The sequence below is a fragment of the Ranitomeya variabilis genome, chromosome 6 (genome assembly GCF_051348905.1).
Source record: "Ranitomeya variabilis isolate aRanVar5 chromosome 6, aRanVar5.hap1, whole genome shotgun sequence".
Lineage (NCBI taxonomy): Eukaryota > Metazoa > Chordata > Amphibia > Anura > Dendrobatidae > Ranitomeya > Ranitomeya variabilis.
Genome location: NC_135237.1, coordinates 477,224,387 through 477,244,385, shown reverse-complemented (window position 1 = coordinate 477,244,385; position 19,999 = coordinate 477,224,387). Strand labels below are relative to the sequence as shown.

Below are 19,999 nucleotides of genomic sequence, written 5' to 3'. Positions count from 1 at the left end.
AGCGCCATGTGTGGTATCTGGCGTTGCAAATTACAGAAGCTAATCTGCAGCACCAAACACAAACATTGGACATGACTGATGCTAGCTATGGATGAATGAAGTCTTCTCACTTAGGATCCCTTTTATTTTATTGTATCTACCGTGTGTGTATTGTGTGAGAGATTTTATTATAATGTTGTTTATTATTAAGTTACCTTCGAAAAAGTCATTGTAGTTCTGGCAAAAATTAAGAGACCACTGCAAAATGTTCAGTTTGTCTGATTTTTCTCTTTATAGGTCTATTTTTGAGTAAAATGTAAATTGCTCTTTTATTCTATAAATGTCTGACAACATGTCTCCGAATTTCCAAGCAATACATTTTGTATTTATTTTCTGAAAAGGAGAAATGGTCAAAATAAAAAAAAGCCCAGTGCTTTCAGACCTCAAATAATGCAAAGAAAACAAGTTCATAATCATATAGAAACAACAATACTAATGTTTTAACTCAGGAAGAGTTCAGAAATCAATATTTTGTGGAATAACCATGATTTTTAATCACAGCTTTCATGCGTCTTGGCATGCTTTCCACCAGTCTTTCACACTGCTCCTGGCGCAAAATGTAAGCAGTTCTCCTTCGTTTGATGGCTTGTGACTATCCATCATCATCATGATTATATTCCAGAGGTTTTCAATGGGGTTCAGGTCTGGAGATTGGGCTGCCCATGACAGGGATTTGTTGTGGTGGTCTCTTAATTTTTGCCAGAGCTGTATGTAAATGTGCATATAGAGATGTAACAAGTGTCAACGATAATATTCATGTGGTGTTTGACATTTTTTTTTAATATTCGCTATATCTGTATATTTGTATACTTAATAATTTCATATCATTGCTGTTTTATTGTAGGTGGGAAGAAGTGCTTGTCACATTTTCAGACACTTCTGCTTATAAGTGTCCGATTCTGGAAATGGTAAATTATCTACCAGAAAGCTTAAAGGTGAGGGTTTATCGAACAGCTCCCCAAAAATATACATCTGTAATGTGTGCTTATATTAAAGTATATCTGGCACCAGGATTTTGCTATGTAATCTGAGAGCAGCATGATGTAGGAGCTTATTTTTTGATTCCAGTGATGTGTCACTTACTGGGCGTTTTGCTGTCATTTTGTTAAAATCACTTTATCTGCTACAGATGTTGTAGTTCTCTGAATGCTGAGCGCTGCGCAACCCGGCCCACAACACTGAGTGACAGCTTTCTGCCTATGCACAGTGTTCACAGAAAGCTGCCAATCAGTGTGGGTGGCGGAGTTATATAGAGCTCATGAATATGCTTGACTACTGGGCAGATTTAGTAGTCTTCTAGTGATAAAATAAATGACTTATTAACAGGATATTATCAAAGCTAAACTGAGCAGCCCAGTAAGTGACACGTCGCTGGAATCATGATCTGTCTGCACATTATGCTGCTCCCAGATCAGGTGGTAAAAACCTGGTGACAGATTCCCTTTAATTGTTTTTTATTTGCTCATTCATACATGAGATTATGGCATGCTGCATATTACCAAGTCTACAGCATAATTCATATAGTGCAGATTTCTCCTGGGTTCTTGCCACAGATTTATTGCATACTCAAAGAAAAATCCACAAATCTGTTTGAAACATATTTGCTGTGAACTTGTAATACACATAATCTAAATATATTTTTATCAAACCTGACTACAGGAAAGACTAATAGACAATTCAATTGTGTCCAGCAGTACAAAATTCAGCCGTGCAGAAAGACTAAGCTGGTAAATAGGACTTTTTTTTTGCATAGTTGCATATTTTTGAGATTCGAAAACCCTAAGGCTATGTTCACACGATCCTTTTTTTCCTGCGGATTTTTCAGGTCCTGTTTTTGAAAATCCGCAGTGCAAAACCGCGGTGCTTTTGCAGTGCTGATTTTCTTGCGGATTCTTCTGCGGATTCCTCTGCGGGTTTTCAACAGCACTTTCCTATTGGTGCATGTTGAAAACAGGAGCGGAATCCGCAGAAAGAATAGACATGGTACTTCTTTTTTTCTGCAGGCAAATCCGCGCGGATTTGCCTGCGAAAAAAAGGATAGTGGGCACAGCGGTTTTTGTTTTCCATATGGTAACATTGTACTGTACCCTGCATGGAAAACGGCTGCGGATCCGCAGCAAAAAAAGGATCGTGCGTGTGAACAAGCCCTAAAGCGGTTAAAAGGCAGCTTCTGCTTGGAGGTATAGAGTGAGGCTATGTGCACACATTCTGTTTTTTTTGCATTTTATTTTGTGTTTTTCATGCTAAAAATGCTATAAAAACTCATTTAAAACGCATACATTATGAATTCTATCATTCAGAATACATTCTGCATGTTTTGTGCACATTGATGCGTTTTTTTCGCGAAAAAAACGCATTGCGGTAAAAAAAAGCATCATGTTCATTAATTTTGTGGATTTTCTGCATTGTTCCCGCTATTCTATGCATTTGGGAAAAAACGCACCAAAAACGCACCAAAAACGCGTAAAAAACGCATGAAAAAACTCGAAAAAAACGCATGCGGATTTCTGGCAGAAATGTCCGGTTTTTGTCAGGAAAATTTCTGCAAGAAATCCTGACGTGTGCACACACCCTGAGACTATATGCACACGTTGAGTAAATGAATGCAGACATTTCAGCACCATTTCTGCATCTCTTGGAGGAAAAACGTAGCTGCAAAAACACACTTTTTGGTGCATTTTTTGAGCGATTTGAGTGAGGTGAATGGGGAAAAACACTGGCAAAAATGCACAGAGAATTGACATGCTGAAGATTATTTTCTGCACCAAATCTGCAGACTTATGTATATGAGACTTATGGTTTCTTATTCACTTTGTTGGCATCAGGATTACTTTAGGTTTTGCTAGCAAATCTGCATGGCAAAAATGCACCAAAAAGCACCAAATCAACAATGTGTGTACAACACCTAAAAGATGAGGGCGGTATCTCAAGAACAGTGGCAAAACCTTTGGTTTTTCTGATTTGTTTCTTTCCTCATGTGCAGACATTGCAGGACCTTAGGTATCCATGGTTACGACCACTGATATAGTGATGTGAGTAGGGGTTAGTGGTCTTAACCATGGATACCTAAGGTCCTGCAATGCCTGCACATGAGGAAAAGAGACACAGCGAATCAGAAAAACTATACTACATTTCTAATTGGAGGTATTTGCTAATATTATTATTATACCATATTCATTCACCCCCCACATCCGATCACTGGCTCGCTCTTCTTATCTGCATCTCAAAAACATTTCCAGAATTCGCCCTTTTCTTACTTTCGACTCTGCAAAAACTCTTACTGTCTCACTTATTCATTCTCGTCTGGACTATTGTAACTCTCTACTAATTGGCCTACCTTTTACCAGACTCTCCCCGCTCCAATCTGTCCTGAATGCTGCTGCCAGGATCATATTCCTCGCCAACCGTTACACCGATGCCTCTACCTTGTGCCAGTCATTACACTGGCTACCCATCCAATCCAGAATCCAGTACAAAACTACTACCCTCATCCACAAAGCACTCCATGGCTCAGCACCACCCTACATCTCCTCTCTGGTCTCAGTCTACCAACCTACCCGTGCCCTCCGCTCTGCTAATGACCTCAGGTTAGCATCCTCAATAATCAGAACCTCCCACTCCCGTCTCCAAGACTTTACACGTGCGGCGCCGATTCTTTGGAATGCACTACCTACCTAATCCCCAATCCCCACAGTTTTAAGCGTGCACTAAAAACTCATTTGTTCAGATTGGCCTACCGCCTCAACGCATTAACCTAATTATCCCTGTGTGGCCTATTAATAAAAAACAACAACATAATTACGTTCCTCCATCATGTTCTCATACACTTTATGCAGTTAATAGCCTCTGTGTCTGTACTGTTACATACTTAGGCAGTTAACTGGTTCATGCAGCTTTACATGAACACCCGAGCCTTACACTATGGCTGGTCCAAATAACTAAAGCAATTGTTACCATCCACCTCTTGTGTCTCCCCTTTTCCTCATAGATTGTAAGCTTGCGAGCAGCAGGGCCCTCATTCCTCCTGGTATCTGTTTTGAACTGTGATTTCTGTTATGCTGTAATGTCTGTTGTCTGTATAAGTCCCCTCTATAAGTTGTAAAGCGCTGCGGAATATGTTGGCGCTATATAAATAAAATTATTATTATTATTATTATTATTATTACCTACTACATATTAGGATAAGATCCCGGAGATGGAAATATCTCTTTAAGCTTTTTTAATTTCCCTAGCTAAATAAAGCTGAATAAAAACCTGCATAGTATTTAGGGTGCGCCAACAATTATGTTGTAGATGTAAAGGGTGAAATCTGTTGGAAAATTTGCCTGAAACCTTACAGCAAAATCCACATGCAATATTTTTGGGGGCAGCAGAAAATCTCTCTACTTATGAGCTTAGCCATAACCATGTTGTGATTTTACTTTGTCTTCTAGACTCTATTGGATAGATGTATGAGTGAATCACAAGGGGACAAGAAAAACTTGGATTATTATGTGAGTTCTCAAAGCGCACACTGTGTTAGCTATCGTTTATTGCTGTAAATTGCCCTATGTGCATACACTCTACTGCACAAAAGTTTTAAGCAGGTGTAAAAAAAAAGCTGCAAATTAAGAAAGCCATGTTGTTTATCTTTAGCAGTAAAGAAAGTGCAAAGTGAAAGAACAATCTAGATCAAATCAGTATTTGGGGAGACCGCCCTTTGCATTAAAAATAGCATTAAAGGGAACCTATCACCTGAATTTGGCGGGACCAGTTTTGGGTCATATGGGCGGGGTTTTCGGGAGTTTGATTCACCCTTTCCTTACCCGCTGGCTGCATGCTGGCCACAATATTGGATTGAAGTTCATTCTCTGTCCTCCGGAGTACACGCCTGTGTAAGGCAATATTACCTTGCGCTGGCGTGTACTCCGGAGGACAGAGAATGAACTTCAATCCAATATTGTGGCCAGCATGCAGCCAGCGGGTAAGGAAAGGGTGAATCAAACTCCCGAAAACCCCGCCCATATGACCCAAAACTGGTCCCGCCAAATTCAGGTGATAGGTTCCCTTTAAATCATCAATTCTTCTAGGTACAGTTGGACACCGTTTTTGAAGGAACTCGGCAGGAAAGTTGTTCCGAACATCTTGGAGAACCAGAGTGTACGCATGCACAAATCCTTCTATCTTGTCTTCGAGACAGATGATGTTGAGATCAGGGCTCTGTTGTGGCCATATCATCACTTCTTCTTCATGCTGAAAATAGTTCATAATGACCTTGCCTGTATATTTTAGGTCAGTGATCTGCTTCAATATAAATTTGGATCCAATCGGATGCATTTCTGATGTTATTACATTATGGATAGCCAACATTAAAAGCAGAAATGGTTGACCATGGAAAATTAGTGCAGCAAGCAAAAAGGCATTATACTTACTTTCCCATGAAATAGGAAGATGTCCAGCAGTGCCAGCAGCTCAGAGATGGCTGCAACCAGCTACATTCATGTTCTGTTCAGAGAAGTCTGGCCAAAAGTGGTTTTTATTTTAGAATAAAAACTATACCTTCGACATGGAAGCACGGTCAATGACTCAACTATGTACTAAAACATAGGAATTTGGAAACCGTTGCTCTGGACTGATCAGTCGAAATGTGAAATATTTGGCTGTAACAGAGGGTAGCTGGACAGCAGTGAAGCTTGGTGATTACTTGCTAGTTTGATGCCACATATCATCAAGTGGAGCTGGAAATTTGGTCAAGATTAATGGTGTCCTCTGTTAGGTGTCGAGTTCCTGCCGCTGCACAGGGGGAATCCCGATCCATGTCTGCTGCGGTCTCCCATTTTCCTCCAGCCACAGTGGAACCTGCTCAGCGGAGACGTCGGTCCCAGTGTCTGGCTCAGCCTGATACTGTGCGAATGGCTACTGTTGCCTTTCCAGGCTCTGCCCTTGTAGCCAGCACTGGTCAGTGGCGAGCAGGCTTTTCTGGGACTAACCTGCTTTTCACGCACTGAGTATGCCCACGGGAGTCCCTCTCATTGGAGGTCGGGGGTCACATGCTATGGCCCTGTTGCAGCTCCTATTGGTCCACCAGGAAGGTCCTGTAGAGCTGCAACTATAAAAGGTTGATATGGCCCCACGGCCATGCGCTAGTATCAAATGTGTTTGGCTTATGCCAGTGGATACTATACCACTCTATACATATATATGTGGTTTGAGGCTGTAGCTTTGGGACTGTACACTCAGACAGGCAGCTAGCGTCAGTGGGGGCAAATATCCTTGGCTTAGGATCTGGTTCCTTTATGTGTGCGGTTAGCTCAGAAGAGTTCCAGAGCAAGCCCAACCCTAGTTAGGGTAATAATTTTGTGTACAGCGCGACTCTGTGAGTCAACAGAGATTGCTTCTAGTTCACATGGGGTGAAGCTTAACCCACGTGTGAGCTCAGAGGTTATCCGCAGTTAATTTGCAGCAGTTATCTCTGCACAGTGGACCCCGGGCTGCGAACGCACCTTGTAGCTACCTATCTATACTCGGTGCGTTCCGCTAACCCTAACAGTCCTCTATAGTCAGAAATTCAGGCAGATATTTGTTTACCATGCAATATCATCAGGGAGGAGTCTGGCTCCAAATTTATTCTGCAGCAGGACAACTCTAAACATAGAGATAATGTCAGTAAGAATTATCTCCAGTGTAAAGAAATAGGAGTCAAGAAAGTGATAATATGGCCCCCACAGTGCCCTGATCTCAACACTATCGAGTTTGTACGGGATTACATGAAGTGACAGGAAGATTTGTGCAAGTCTACATCCACAGAAGATCTGTGGTTTGTCCTCCAAGATGTTTGTAACAACCTTCTTGCTGAGTTCATCTAAAACTGTGTGCAAGTGTACCTAGAAAAGAAGCTGCTTTGAAGGCAAAATGAGACCACACCATATATCAATTTAGCGTTGTTTTTTTTTTTTTTTACTTTAACATTTTATTAATTGACAAAAATATAAAAATAATCTCTTAACACTTCAATTTTTGAAAGCATTCTTACTTTGCAGCAGTTTTTCCACACCTGCCAAAAACTTTTGCAAAGTACTGTATATATTGATGCATACTACTCAAAGACACACTGACACATAAGACAGAGAACTAGTGCTATTCTTTCTGACATAATTATAAATGCAACAAAGAAACACAAAAGATCCCATTAAATGTTGTTGGGATAAGTGAGGCTATGGTGCTATCTGTCGTAAATGCAAACAAATCTTATTCAATCACCATCTGGTACTATAATTTATTGTTTTGTCTCTGACAGTGAGCACAATGAAAAATGATGCAGCTGAGAAATGGTGAATGTGTATGGAGGTTTGCTCCTGGGTAGTGTTGAGCATTCCGATACCGCAAGTATCGGGTATCGGCGGAATTCCGATACCGAGTTCCGATACTTTTGTGGTATTGGGAATCGGTATCGGATCCATATTAATGTGTAAAATAAAGAATTAAAATAAAAAATATTGATATACTCACCTCTCCGGAGGCCCCTGCACCTTACCGCTGTTAACCGGCAGCCTCCTTTGCTTAAAATGAGCGTGTTTAGGGCCTTCCATGACGTCACGGCTTCTGATTGGTCGCGTGCCGCTCATGTGACTGCCACGCGACCAATCACAAGCCGCGATGTCATTCTCAGGCCCTAAACTCCTCATTCTAGGAATTTAGGTTACACATTAATATGGATCCCAGGGCCTGAAGGAGAGTTTCCTCTCCTTCAGACCCTGGGAACCATCAGGATACCTTCCGATACTTGGTGTCCCATTGACTTGTATTGGTATCGGGTATCGGTATCGGCATATATCCGATACTTTTCGGGTATCGGCTGATACTATCCGATACCGATACTTTCAAGTATCGGACGGTATCGCTCAACACTACTCCTGGGTTGTCCAAAACAAATGCTGCGAAACCATGTGTGAGGACATAATCACTCAAATGGCCGAGAGTCCCAAATGTTATTAAATATATCTTTTAGGCTTGAGGAGGCTTGTGTTCTTTATTTTGGAAATCAATGTTAAAGTGCAATTAGGAACTCTTGTTCCCAATCATCGAGCAGTCTAAGAACGCTCGTTTCCAGAAAACCATGCAGTATAAGCAGACTGCCAATCACCTGATGTACAAGCAAAATGTTTGTTCGTCATGTGAAATTATATTTTCACTTGCTTAAAATAATCGTTGTTACTATCAGCACATCGTACTGAGTAAAAAGGACGTGTGGTGGTGACAACAAGGACAGCCTATGTGCATATAACCATCAATTACTAACTAAATTCTACCTAAAACTACATTAGTCCTGAATATAGGGAACCAAGTAAAACAAATGAGTCCAAAATATTAGACTGTGATATTTTTAAATGAGGAAAATGATCTACTATTGCATGTCTGTGAGTGGGGAAAGTATGTAAATCTTTAGGATTATCAGATTATTTAAAGGTGAAATTAAAGTCCGGTGTTTATGAGCAAGGGACTAACAATCAGGTGTGAACTAAATATGATCGTATGATGAAACATTTTCTGCATTCTCAGGAGAAAGCAAATATTTGAATCTGTGCATGGATGAATATCAATGTAGGCAGCAGAGATTTAGATATCATAATTAGCAAATTCCAATTAACTTTTTTTTGTTGTCTATAAGGTTGAGTACAACTTCCGCTACCTACAATGCCCTCTCACCTTTAAGAAATCCAGGAAAGGTTATGTAAAAGTGGAGGCCAACAAAAACCCGGCAGCCAACAAAGTTTATTATGAGCCTCTCACAACTTTAAATGTAAGTCACTGTGTTTCTCACTTTGCTTTGATATACTGTATGAGTCATGAGGTTATTTTAGGGGGATTGAGATGAGCGAATCATCTGAAATTCTAAATCGTCAAATTTTCCCCAAAGTTCAATTCATGGTTGGAAAAATTTGTATGTTCACATAATTAAAAAGTCTCTAATTGCCTGGAAAATATATTTAGAGCACTGTGAGTTAAGCTACAATTCAATTGAACATGTTTTCAGCTCTGTAATGCAAACACAGGCTTTTTTTTTTTTTTAAAGTGGAGAAATCCAGCCCCAAAATTAAAAATGTATTTCAAAACTTCCATTTATTTGAAATCCATTAAAAACCTCACACAGGATTTACAGTAAAAAAAAGAGGAGGATCCGTCGGCAAACGTTTTAATGTCCAAATTATTTCAACGGCCTGGCTACTTGAAAGTAGATAGTAAGCAGAGGTAGACAACACACTGCAGTATAACGGTTTTAACAATTTTTAGGTTGTGTGCACATGATGCGGAATTAGTGCGGATCCGCAGCGGATTTTTCTGTTCAGAAACGCTGCAGTTCCGCACAATGATTTACAGTACAATGTAAATCAATTGTAAAAAAAAAGAGCTATGCTAATGGTGCGGAAAAATCTGCATGAAAACCGTTGCGGAACAAAAGAAGTAGCATGCTACTTCTTTTGTGCGGAACTGCAGCGTTTCTGACCCCTTCCATAATAGAAATCCGCATCAATTCCCTATCAAAAATGCACAAAATCCGCATAAAATCCGCGGCAAATTCGCACCTGCGTTTTCTGCCAGGAGATGCGGATTTTGTGCGGAAAATTCTGCACCCCAATCCGCAACGTGTGCACATAGCCTTAGGCTTCCTAACTTGTATGAATGGTGTAGGATTTCTACTCACTCAGTTGCGGTTTCAGGTAGGCACAGAAACGGTTTCAATAAAACGTCCATGCTAGTTTATTAAGGCTTCCACAAACCGCTTAGGATATCAAAACAAAACTGCCTTTTCCGGTACAAATTGAAACATAAAGTAGTATACAGTATACAGTAGTGCAGGTTCACTTGCTTGGGTTAGAGTCCAGCTTTAGAGTCCTTAGGAAAGATAAGCAATACACCTCCTTGCACAGACACTGAATGAGACAACAGGTCTCCTTTTTATCTGCTGCACCATGCCCCTGGGGTGGGGATATGTGAGCAGTAGTGTTGAGCGATACCGTCCGATACTTGAAAGTATCGGTATCGGAAAGTATCGGCCGATACCGGCAAAGTATCGGATCTAATCCGATACCGATACCAATACAAGTCAATGGGACTCAAGTATCGGACGGTATCCCTGATGGTTCCCAGGGTCTGAAGGAGAGGAAACTCTCCTTCAGGCCCTGGGATCCATATTAATGTGTAAAAGAAAGAATTAAAATAAAAAATATTGCTATACTCACCTCTCCGACGCAGCCTGGACCTCACCGAGGGAACCGGCAGCGTTCTTTGCTTAAAATGCGCGCGTTTACTGCCTTCCGTGACGTCACGGCTTGTGATTGGTCACGTGCCGCCCATGTGGCCGCGACGCGACCAATCACAGCAAGCCGTGACGTAATTTTCAGGTCCTGAATGCAGAATTAGGCATTCAGGACCTGAAATTACATCACGGCTTGCTGTGATTGGTCGCGTCGCGGTCACATGGGCGGCACGCAACCAATTACAAGCCATGACGTAATTTTAAAATGCACGCGTTTCCTGCCTCCCGTGACGTCACGGCTTGTGATTGGTCGCGTCGCCCATGTGACCGCGACGCGACCAATCACAAGCCGTAACGTAATTTTAAAATCCTGAATGCCTAGAATTAGGCATTCAGGACCTGAAAATTACGTCACGGCTTGCTGTGATTGGTCGCGTCGCGGCCACATGGGCGGCACGCGACCAATCACAAGCCGTGACGTCACGGAAGGCAGTAAACGTGCGTATTTTAAGCAAAGAAGGCTGCCAGTTCCCTCGGTAAGGTGCAGGCTGCGTCGGAGAGGTGAGTATATCCCTATTTTTTATTTTAATTCTTTATTTTACACATTAATGTTGTTTCGATACCGATACCCGATACCACAAAAGTATTGGATCTCTGTATCGGAGTACCGTTTCGATACCGATACCCGATACTTGCGGTATTGGAATGCTCAACACTAGTGAGCAGCCAGTCTCACCCATCTCTTTGACTGCTCGTAAAACCAGGCTGTGTACATGCCTTAGTAACTCTCTCAGCACTATATGTGCTGGAGCCTGCTTTTCCAGACATACATCACTGATGCTACCAGCCTTGATGATACATATCTCTCCTCGAGGATCTGTCAGGAAGCCATCTTACATATTCCCCGTTCCCAAAGCCAGGGAGCACCTTCCGCAATCAAACAGTGGATCCTCAAAAAAACATCCATGTTGCTATGTAGTTTCCCGGGCCTATGCTCTACATGGAAGATAAAATCCTGAAGTGCTAGGAACCACCTGGTCACTGGGGAATTGTTCCCCTTCTTCTCCCGCATCTACCTCAGTAGAGCATGGTATGATACTAGCCTTGATTTCCTGGCTAATAGCACATTAGAATGTTCAACACCCTCTTGATGGCCAATAATTCCTTCTCCACTATGGCGTAGTTCATCTAGCAGAATGACAGCTTCCGACTTAGATACATTATGGGGTGCTGTTCAACCCTTGTGATAAGGCAGCGTCCAGCCTAACATCTGACATGTCCAACTGGACCATAAACTCCTTAGAGAAAACCGATGCCACCAACACTGGATATTTACATAAGGCTAGCTTCAGTTCCTGGAAGGCCGTTTCAGCTTCTAGAGACTGCCATAACTAAAGGGAGCTAGTTGTATTTAAACCATCATTGAACTCGTTAAAGCTGTAACCATCTTTTCCAACCTGTAAATGTCATGTTCTCTCAGTGTGTTCAATTGTAAAGAAATAAGCGGCAAGCTGTAATTTTTTCACAATTACTACCATAGGCTATGGTACAACACAACCGTGTGGAACTCTTGTCACATCCAGTTTGCAAAGAATACTTGCTCATGAAATGGTAAGTATGTAATATGACAGTGTAATATTGTTATTTAGGATTTAGAATCTAGAACCAAAATTATAGGCATATTTTCCTGTAAGTTATGTTATAGGTGTTCCTATTCCTAGATAATTCTGGACTCCATCTCACTCTGCTTCTCACTGTTTGAGTCCAGTTTCTCCTGCAGCTTCGCAGGAGGACTGTGCCCCCTGGCCCAGACGTCTATCTCGAGGTTTCCAGGCAGGCAAAGGGAGTACTCGCATGGAGGGGTTCTCTGGCAATCCACTGCCTAGGCCATTAAGTTAACCCTGTCTAAGCTAATTGCAGCTCCAGTGGGTGTCATCCTTGTATAACATACATACACATTAAATACCTTTAACCCTTTAGCGTTTCAGGGAACAAACCATCATCTACACCATTCTTACACTACTAACATAGATACACATGTAATAATTAGGGATGAGCGAATGTGCTGGGTGATACTGTTATCACTCAGTTATCATAGTGCTCAAATGTGCTCTTTACTCAGCGAGTAATGGGCGGTGCTAGATGTAAAACTCAAATCCCTGCCCTGCATCTGCTGTTATGCAGCCATTAAGCATGTGGGGCTGCCTGTGAGTCACAGTAATAATAATATTTTTTTCTTATATATAGCGCTAACATATTCCGCAACGTTTTACAGTTTGCACACATTATTGTCGCTGTCCCCGATGGGACTCACAATCTAGATTCCCTATCAGTATGTCTTTGGAATGTGGGAGGAAACCGGAGTACCCAGAGGAAACCCATGCAAACACAGGGATAACATACAAACTCCTTGCAATTGTTGTTCTTTGTGGGATTTGACCCCAGGATTACAGCGCTGCAAGGCTGCAGTGCTATCCACTGAGCCACCGTGCTGCCCACAATGCCAAAGCCATCTTTGTTATGTCATTACTGTGATTGGCTGGCCATGTGACAGAGGTTATAAAAGGGCAGGTGCCGCCCGGCTCAGCACATTGACACCATTGCACAGCTGTGTGACACTTCATATTGGAGGCAGAGATTGCTTGTCTATTCCTGTGTACACAGTATAATGAATCAGAGTTCTGTAATGTTGAAATTGATACTGAAGCTGAGCCATCATACTAACAGCCCTTCTAAGGGCTAATTGTTTGTAAGAGTGACAGAAATCAGTCTGTAGACAGGGATTACACCTATGCAGTCAGTTGGCAGCACCACCCAGTCTTCCACAGAGTAAATTATCACCAGCCTAAAGTCTGGGTCACTGAATCCTCACCCTGATCCTCCTTCCTCCCACCATGTTGAGTCCCAGGAGACTAGTGATCCCACATTAGGGCACTCTGAGGAGCTGTTTACCACAACATTTGATTGTGGCCTCTCAACCTGCATGCTCCAAGAGGGACATGATGACATGCTGCTTAGTGATGCACAAAACCATGGCCACAAGATCATGGCGGTGGGCAATGGCAAATTTGGGAAAAGGAAAAAGATGATGATGAGACACAGTTGCCGCTAAGTCTTATTGCTATTAAGTCACAAAGTCAGAAGGACCAGAGTGCAGTGGTGGAAGATAAGGTGGTGGACGACTAAGTCACTGACCCACCCTGGGAAGCTGGCATGCAGAGCGAGGCCAACAGCGTTGAGGGGGAGAGATCAGCATCACTGAAACAGAAAAGAACAGGCAGTGTGATGATCAGAGGGAGAAAGTGGGCAACTGTTCCCCAGAGCACCGCCAGTCCTGAATTTCTTTGTCAAAGAGTTAGGTGTTCTCAAGTCTGGGACTTTTTTTCTAAAGAGAGTTCTGAGACAAACAAAATGGCCATTTGTAACCTGTGCCATGCTAAGATCAGCAGGGGCCTTACCACTAAGAACCTATCCACCTCCATCATGATCAGACACATGTCATCTTAGCACCCGACTTGGTGAGCAAAAAAAACTGGGTACACAATTGATGCCATTGGGTGACACCACTGCCTCTTCCCCTGTGCTAGGTGCCTCCCAATCATCTGTCCAAAACACTGGCACAGATGTCTCCTGCCCTGCACCTGTTCTTGCACATTCTGATGCACTATCATCAGGCACTTCCAAATCCTTGTCCCAGCCCAGCATTCAGCTCTCCCTGCCCCAGTGCTTGGAATGGAAAATAAATTTCCCAGCTGCAAACCCACAGGCCCAAATCCTAAACAGGCACATTTCCAGGCTGCTTGCCATGGAAATGTTGCCATTTAGGCTAGTAGACACAGAGGATTTCTGCCGACTCATGGCGGCAGCCATCCCTCAGTACTCTGTCCCAAGCCACCACTTTTTGTCCTGGTGTAGTGTTCCTGCTTTGTACCAGCACGTGTCCTGGAACATCACCCATGCCCTTACCAACACACTTACTGGCATTGTCCACTTAATGACTGACACTGGACAAGCACTTGTGGACAGGGAAGCTACATTTCCCTGATGACATACTTGTTTAACATTGTGGAGGCTAGGGCCAAGTCACACCCTGACACAGGGCTTGTGCTCCCGATGCAGAGGACTGCTGGCCCTACTTCTATGAGGTTTTCCTCCCCCTCTTACAACAATTCCTGCACCCCCTCCTGCTCCTCCTCATCCTCCATCTCCCATGTGGTACCTCAGAGCACATCATCCACGTCCTCTGCAGCAATGCCTCAACAAAGTGGCAACAAGCTCTGCTGAAGCTAATTTGTCTAGGAGACAAACCGCACACCGTGGCGGAGATACTTAAAAGAATAACAGACCAGACAGATCTGTGGTTTTTGCCACTTTTCTGAGCTTTTGAATCATACTGATAAGGTGCCCTTAAAAATAACAGTTTATTGGTCCCCTGAATAAAAATGACCACTAATGAAGTACCCAAAATAAGCTATATTGTGCTACTGAATAAGTAATTGCCTCTCATTATTTTTCCTGCATAAAATATAACCTCTCTATGCGAAAGAGGATTCTCTACCGTATGATGTTGTAATGAGTGATTCCCTACTAAAATTTAAGAGGGGACTGGATACCTTTCTTGAAACGTATAATGTTACAGGATATATATACTAGATTCCTTGATAGGGTGTTGATCCAGGAAACTAGTCTGATTGCCGTATGCGGAGTCGGGAAGGAATTTTTTTCCTCAATGTGGAGCTTACTCTTTGCCACATGGGTTTTTTTGCCTTCCTCTGGATCAACATGTTAGGGCATGTTAGGTTAGGCTATGGGTTAAACTAGATGGACTTAAAGTCTTCTTTCAACCTTAATAACTATGTTACTATGTTACTATGAACAGTAAGTAAAAGAGCCACCTTCAGCAGCACTAAGGCTGCATTCTGTGAAGGTGGCTCTTATGTATAGAATCCCTAGGAATGCTGAAATATTCACTTTTATAAATTGCCAGCCATACCTCTATTGTGTCGAGGAGGTGTGCTTTCTCCCCAGTGTCAACCACCTCAGAGCAGTCAATCATCTAACTCTTGCATCTGTGCGCCGCTTCCTGTGTTCAAAATACATGCCCGGCGCCTGCGCTCTGCTATTATTTCTCGGCCATGCGCCGTGCAAGCTGCCATGGCCCCAGATCTCGCCCCACAGTGTGTTATGATGTATTCACACTGTGGCGCTGGGAATCTGGTGCCTGCGCAGTGGAGCAGGTCATCGTGCTCCATTGAAGATAGTGCCGAAGTCTCGCTAGACTTTGGCACTATCTTCAATGGAGCACGGTGACCCACTCCACTGTGCAGGTGCCAGATTCCCAGCGCCACAGTGTGAATATATCATAACACACTGTGGGGTGGGATCTGGGGCCTCGGCTACATGAAGGCGAAGGTGATGTCACCGGAGGAGGACACAGGGGGATGATTTGACGTCTCTGAGGTGGTTGACACGAGAGTGAAAACATACCTCCTGGAGACAGTAGAGGTATGGCGGGCAATTTATAAAAGTGATTATTTCAGCATTCTTAGGGATGCTAACCCCACAGAATGCAGCCTTAGTGCTGCTGAAGGTGGCTGTTTTACTTAAAAACGCCCTGGGGGGGTGACAGGTTCCCTTTAACCTCATAAAGTAAAATATGATGACCGCCTCACTGACCTCCCTTATAAACTATAACCGCCACACTGTTCTCATTTTATGAACTATGGAATCTATGATGTTTTTTCTTTATGGCATCCACACTACCAAGCAATCTTCTCCTCACTCTCTCTTCCCATGCTTTCCTCTCTCTACACTGCCCCAGTACACTATGTCCCCTGATCACACTGCAATTCCCCCACACTATCCCTCTCCATGGTCCTCCCCATGCTACACAGTCCCCCATACGATACCCCTTCGACTGTTCACTTCACAATGCTTACCCCTCTATACTGCCATTTCAAAATGGTGCAGTCACCTTTGCATTTGTCTTTTGCCCCTCTGATATTTATGTGCCTGCAGCACAATGCCAGCAGTTTGATGATGTGACCACATCACGTCTTTGCTGTACTTAAAAAAACATATTTTCTGATAGGGAGACAATTAGGGCTCCTCTGTTCCAGCAGAGTTTAATACAGTTAAACCCAGTAAAGAGAATCTAGATGAGATCCTGTGACTCCTCCAATTCACCAAATCAATTGTTAACTTCTGGAGAACTGGGGTGAACCATCCCAATCTCTGACTCTGCCCCATGTGAGCAGACAAGTATTATTAAAAACTTGATATATGGAGGGACTAGTTCATTGGGACTCTATAAAGTTTTACCACTGTATGTATGTTATCAGCTAATGTGAAAGTTAGCAATTCACACCCCAGCCCTACCCCCATTAGCAGAAAGGTGGTTTGCCCATCTATTGCATCCCTAGGACATAAATGGGTGGCTAAGACTGGAATATCCATCCTTCAGCACCAGTCATTAGAGGACAGGATTCTGGAAATTCGGAGTGAGCTGTGCTATAAAATGTCCTATTTTTATAATTTCCTGAAGTCCTATTCACTTTTACATGAGTTACTTAAACAGTGCAGGACAATTGGCAGTTTTCAGAGTTACATCCTCATGTGGCTTATGCAAAAGGACTGATGTTAGCTTTTCAGCCACTCACTTGCCCTTTAAAATAACATATGGATGGATCTGTCTAGGGTTTCAAGTGCACAACATTCCCATATTATGTATGGCAAGCCATATGGTCCACTCTGTATGCCTTTGTATATAATTGAAGGCACATTGAAGCCCACTATGGCTTCATCGCACCATATTATGGTTCTGCGCAAAATGGATCTGAAATAAAGCAATGTGAATGAAGACTTACTTAGGATTATTTTGGATATAAATTAACATTTTAGGATGTTGATAGCTGATTGATACAAACTTCTCCTTATTGTGGAATAGTAAGTGAGATTGTTGGGGCCACTACTTCTTAATATTTTTCCCATCCAGTGGAAACCTACAGGGCCGGGGAGCGATTGCAACCCCTGGACCTATCATAATTATGCCCCTATAGTTTATTTTGGCTAATTTACAATTTTGCTTGTATTCCAGGAGAGCATATGGATTTAAAGCACATCTGGTAAACTTGGCTATTTACTCATTGGGGCTTATTCCTCTGACCCTTCTGATTGTAAACGCTGGAACACCCAAAACCAATGGCACAAATTCAACTGCAGAAGTGAAACCTTTACAGCTTCAGGTATTAATGTTGTCTCACTGAATTCATTGCTGGTACATACATACAGTACACTGTTGGGGACTTATTCAAAATTGAAGGCATACTGAACCAGCATGGCTACCACAGCATCTTGCAGCAGCTTGTGATGGGGTGCTACACCAGATGACCTGGCCTCCACAGTCACCAGACCTGAACCCAATCGAGATGGTTTGGTGTGAGCTGGACCGCAGAGTGAAGGCAAAAGAGCCAACAAGTGCTAAGCATCTCTGGGAACTCCTTCAAGATTGTTGGAAGACCATTCCCGGTGACTACCTCTTGAAGCAAATAGATCAATGGCTGCACTCAAAATTTACTGTGCTAAGACAAGGAAACGTGCAATATATGAAATGTGAATAGCATAGGGAAATTTATGGAAAAACACATGAGATTCTTAGCACAATATTTGGCCAAACGTTGTGAGCCCATCCACCAAACGTCAAGGTAATCTCAGATCGGATGGGTAACTGAGCTGACTGCCTAGTGTGAACACTTACCTATGGCTAATAACATGGTAAAGCCTGCTTATATAGGAAGCTCAGAACCAACTGTGTATGGATGTAATTAAAATCACAGCATGGCAAAGGGCGGGGCATTCAAGCCAGAAAAATAGTATATACTAAATATAAGAAAACTGACTGAACAACAATATAATCTGAACTGGTGCATAACCAAAAAAAGTCATAGCAAATAGATCAATGGCTGCACTCAAAATTTACTGTGCTAAGACAAGGAAATGTGCAATATATGAAATGTGAATAGCATAATGGCTAGGGAAATTTATGGAAAAACACATGAGATTCTTAGCACAATATTTGGCCAAACATTGTGAGCCCATCCACCAAATGCCAAGGTAATCTCAGATCGGATGGCTAACTGAGCTGACTGCCTAGTGTGAACACTTACCTATGGCTAATAACATGGTAAAGCCTGCTTATATAGGAAGCTCAGAACCAACTGTGTATGGATGTAATTAAAATCACAGCATGGTGAAGGGCGAGGCGTTCAAGCCAGAAAAATAGTATATACTAAATATAAGAAAACTGACTGAACAACAATATAATCTGAACTGGTGCATAACCAAAAAAAAAAAGATTGTTGGAAGACCATTCCCGGTGACTACCTCTTGAAGCTCATCAAGAGAATGCCAAGAGTGTGCAAAGCAGTCATGAAAGCAAAAGGTGGCTACTTTGAAGAACCTAGAATATAAGACATAATTTCAGTTGTTTCACACTTTTTTGCTAAGTATATAATTCCACATGTGTCAATACATAGTTTTGATGCCTTCAGTGTGAATGTACAATTTTCATAGTCCTGAAAATACAGAAAATTTTTTAAATGAGAAGGTGTGTCCAAACTTTTGGTCTGTACTGTACATCCGAAAGAGGTTTTGGCACTGTATAGCTTATGATTCAAAAGTAATATTAGTTTGCTATTACTGCTGTTTAATATGGCACACTCATCGTTCTCTCTTTTCAATGTTGGCTACCGAGCACAACCAACATTCACTTCTAATGTGAAGAAAAACAAATAAAGCTGTTGGAACCATAAACAATCCAAATGTTATTGCTTATATATTAAAAAGTGCATGATACAGAGAGGCTGGTAAAAATCATGTTTGTGTTTCGACCGTATACCAGTCTTAATCATAACACGTGCCAAACAAGCAATCACTTTAAAACCAAAAGCCGCTCCTCTTCCTATGACATCATAAATACAGAATACATACAAAAACAATATAGATTGAACAAAATAATAAAGTAAAGAGCTAAAAATATGTATCCAAATAAACCTGCCACAGTTAGTTCATACTGTACCATTAGAAAAGTGGGTGTTCAATTCTAGTATCCAAAAGACTTCTCTATTGATCAATGCTTTCCTCAAGTCTTCACCCCGCTCTGGTTGGTTAACCCTTTTTAATCCAGTAAAATGCAAGATATTTAAATTGCCATTGTGTTTTTCAAAGAAATGTTTGGTTGCACCTGAGGAATTGACAGTTTTTTGTTTAACTGTATCTGATATACATTATGTTCTGCTATTAAGGATTTTAATTTTCTTATGGTGCAACCAAAATATTTAGCATTGTACAGTGTAAAGAAAATAATATAAACAGGACGCGTAGTATCACACTTAATTTGGAGAAGATGAAATTGAAAGGGGGAAGATACAGATTAGATATTAGAAAAAACTTTTTGAGAGTGGGGGTGACTAATGAGTGGAACAGGCTGCCAAGAGAGGTGGTGAGTTCTCCTTCAATGGAAGTCTTCAGAGGCAGGACCGACATCTGTCTGAGATGGTTTAGTGAATCCTGCATTAAACAGGGGGTTGGACACGATGACCCTGGAGGTCCGTTCCAACTCTAACATTCTATGATTCTAATGAAGGAATGAATTTTAATTATAATGTCACTATTGTCGATGAAGGAATTTCTTTTGTCAACATCACATTTGCTACACTCTATGTA

At 42.0% G+C, this 19,999-nt stretch overlaps 1 protein-coding gene across 1 annotated transcript in view; it reads left to right on the top strand.

The window, feature by feature from the left end:
* Positions 1–19,999, top strand: part of TRPA1 (transient receptor potential cation channel subfamily A member 1) — a 181,902-nt gene that overhangs the window by 135,537 nt on the left and 26,366 nt on the right. Inside the window, exons 15-19 of the mRNA XM_077270649.1 lie at positions 884–974; positions 4,473–4,532; positions 8,687–8,818; positions 11,817–11,887; positions 17,373–17,520. Coding sequence (XP_077126764.1) covers positions 884–974; positions 4,473–4,532; positions 8,687–8,818; positions 11,817–11,887; positions 17,373–17,520 — 502 coding nt within the window. The remainder of the gene's footprint in view (positions 1–883; positions 975–4,472; positions 4,533–8,686; positions 8,819–11,816; positions 11,888–17,372; positions 17,521–19,999) is intronic.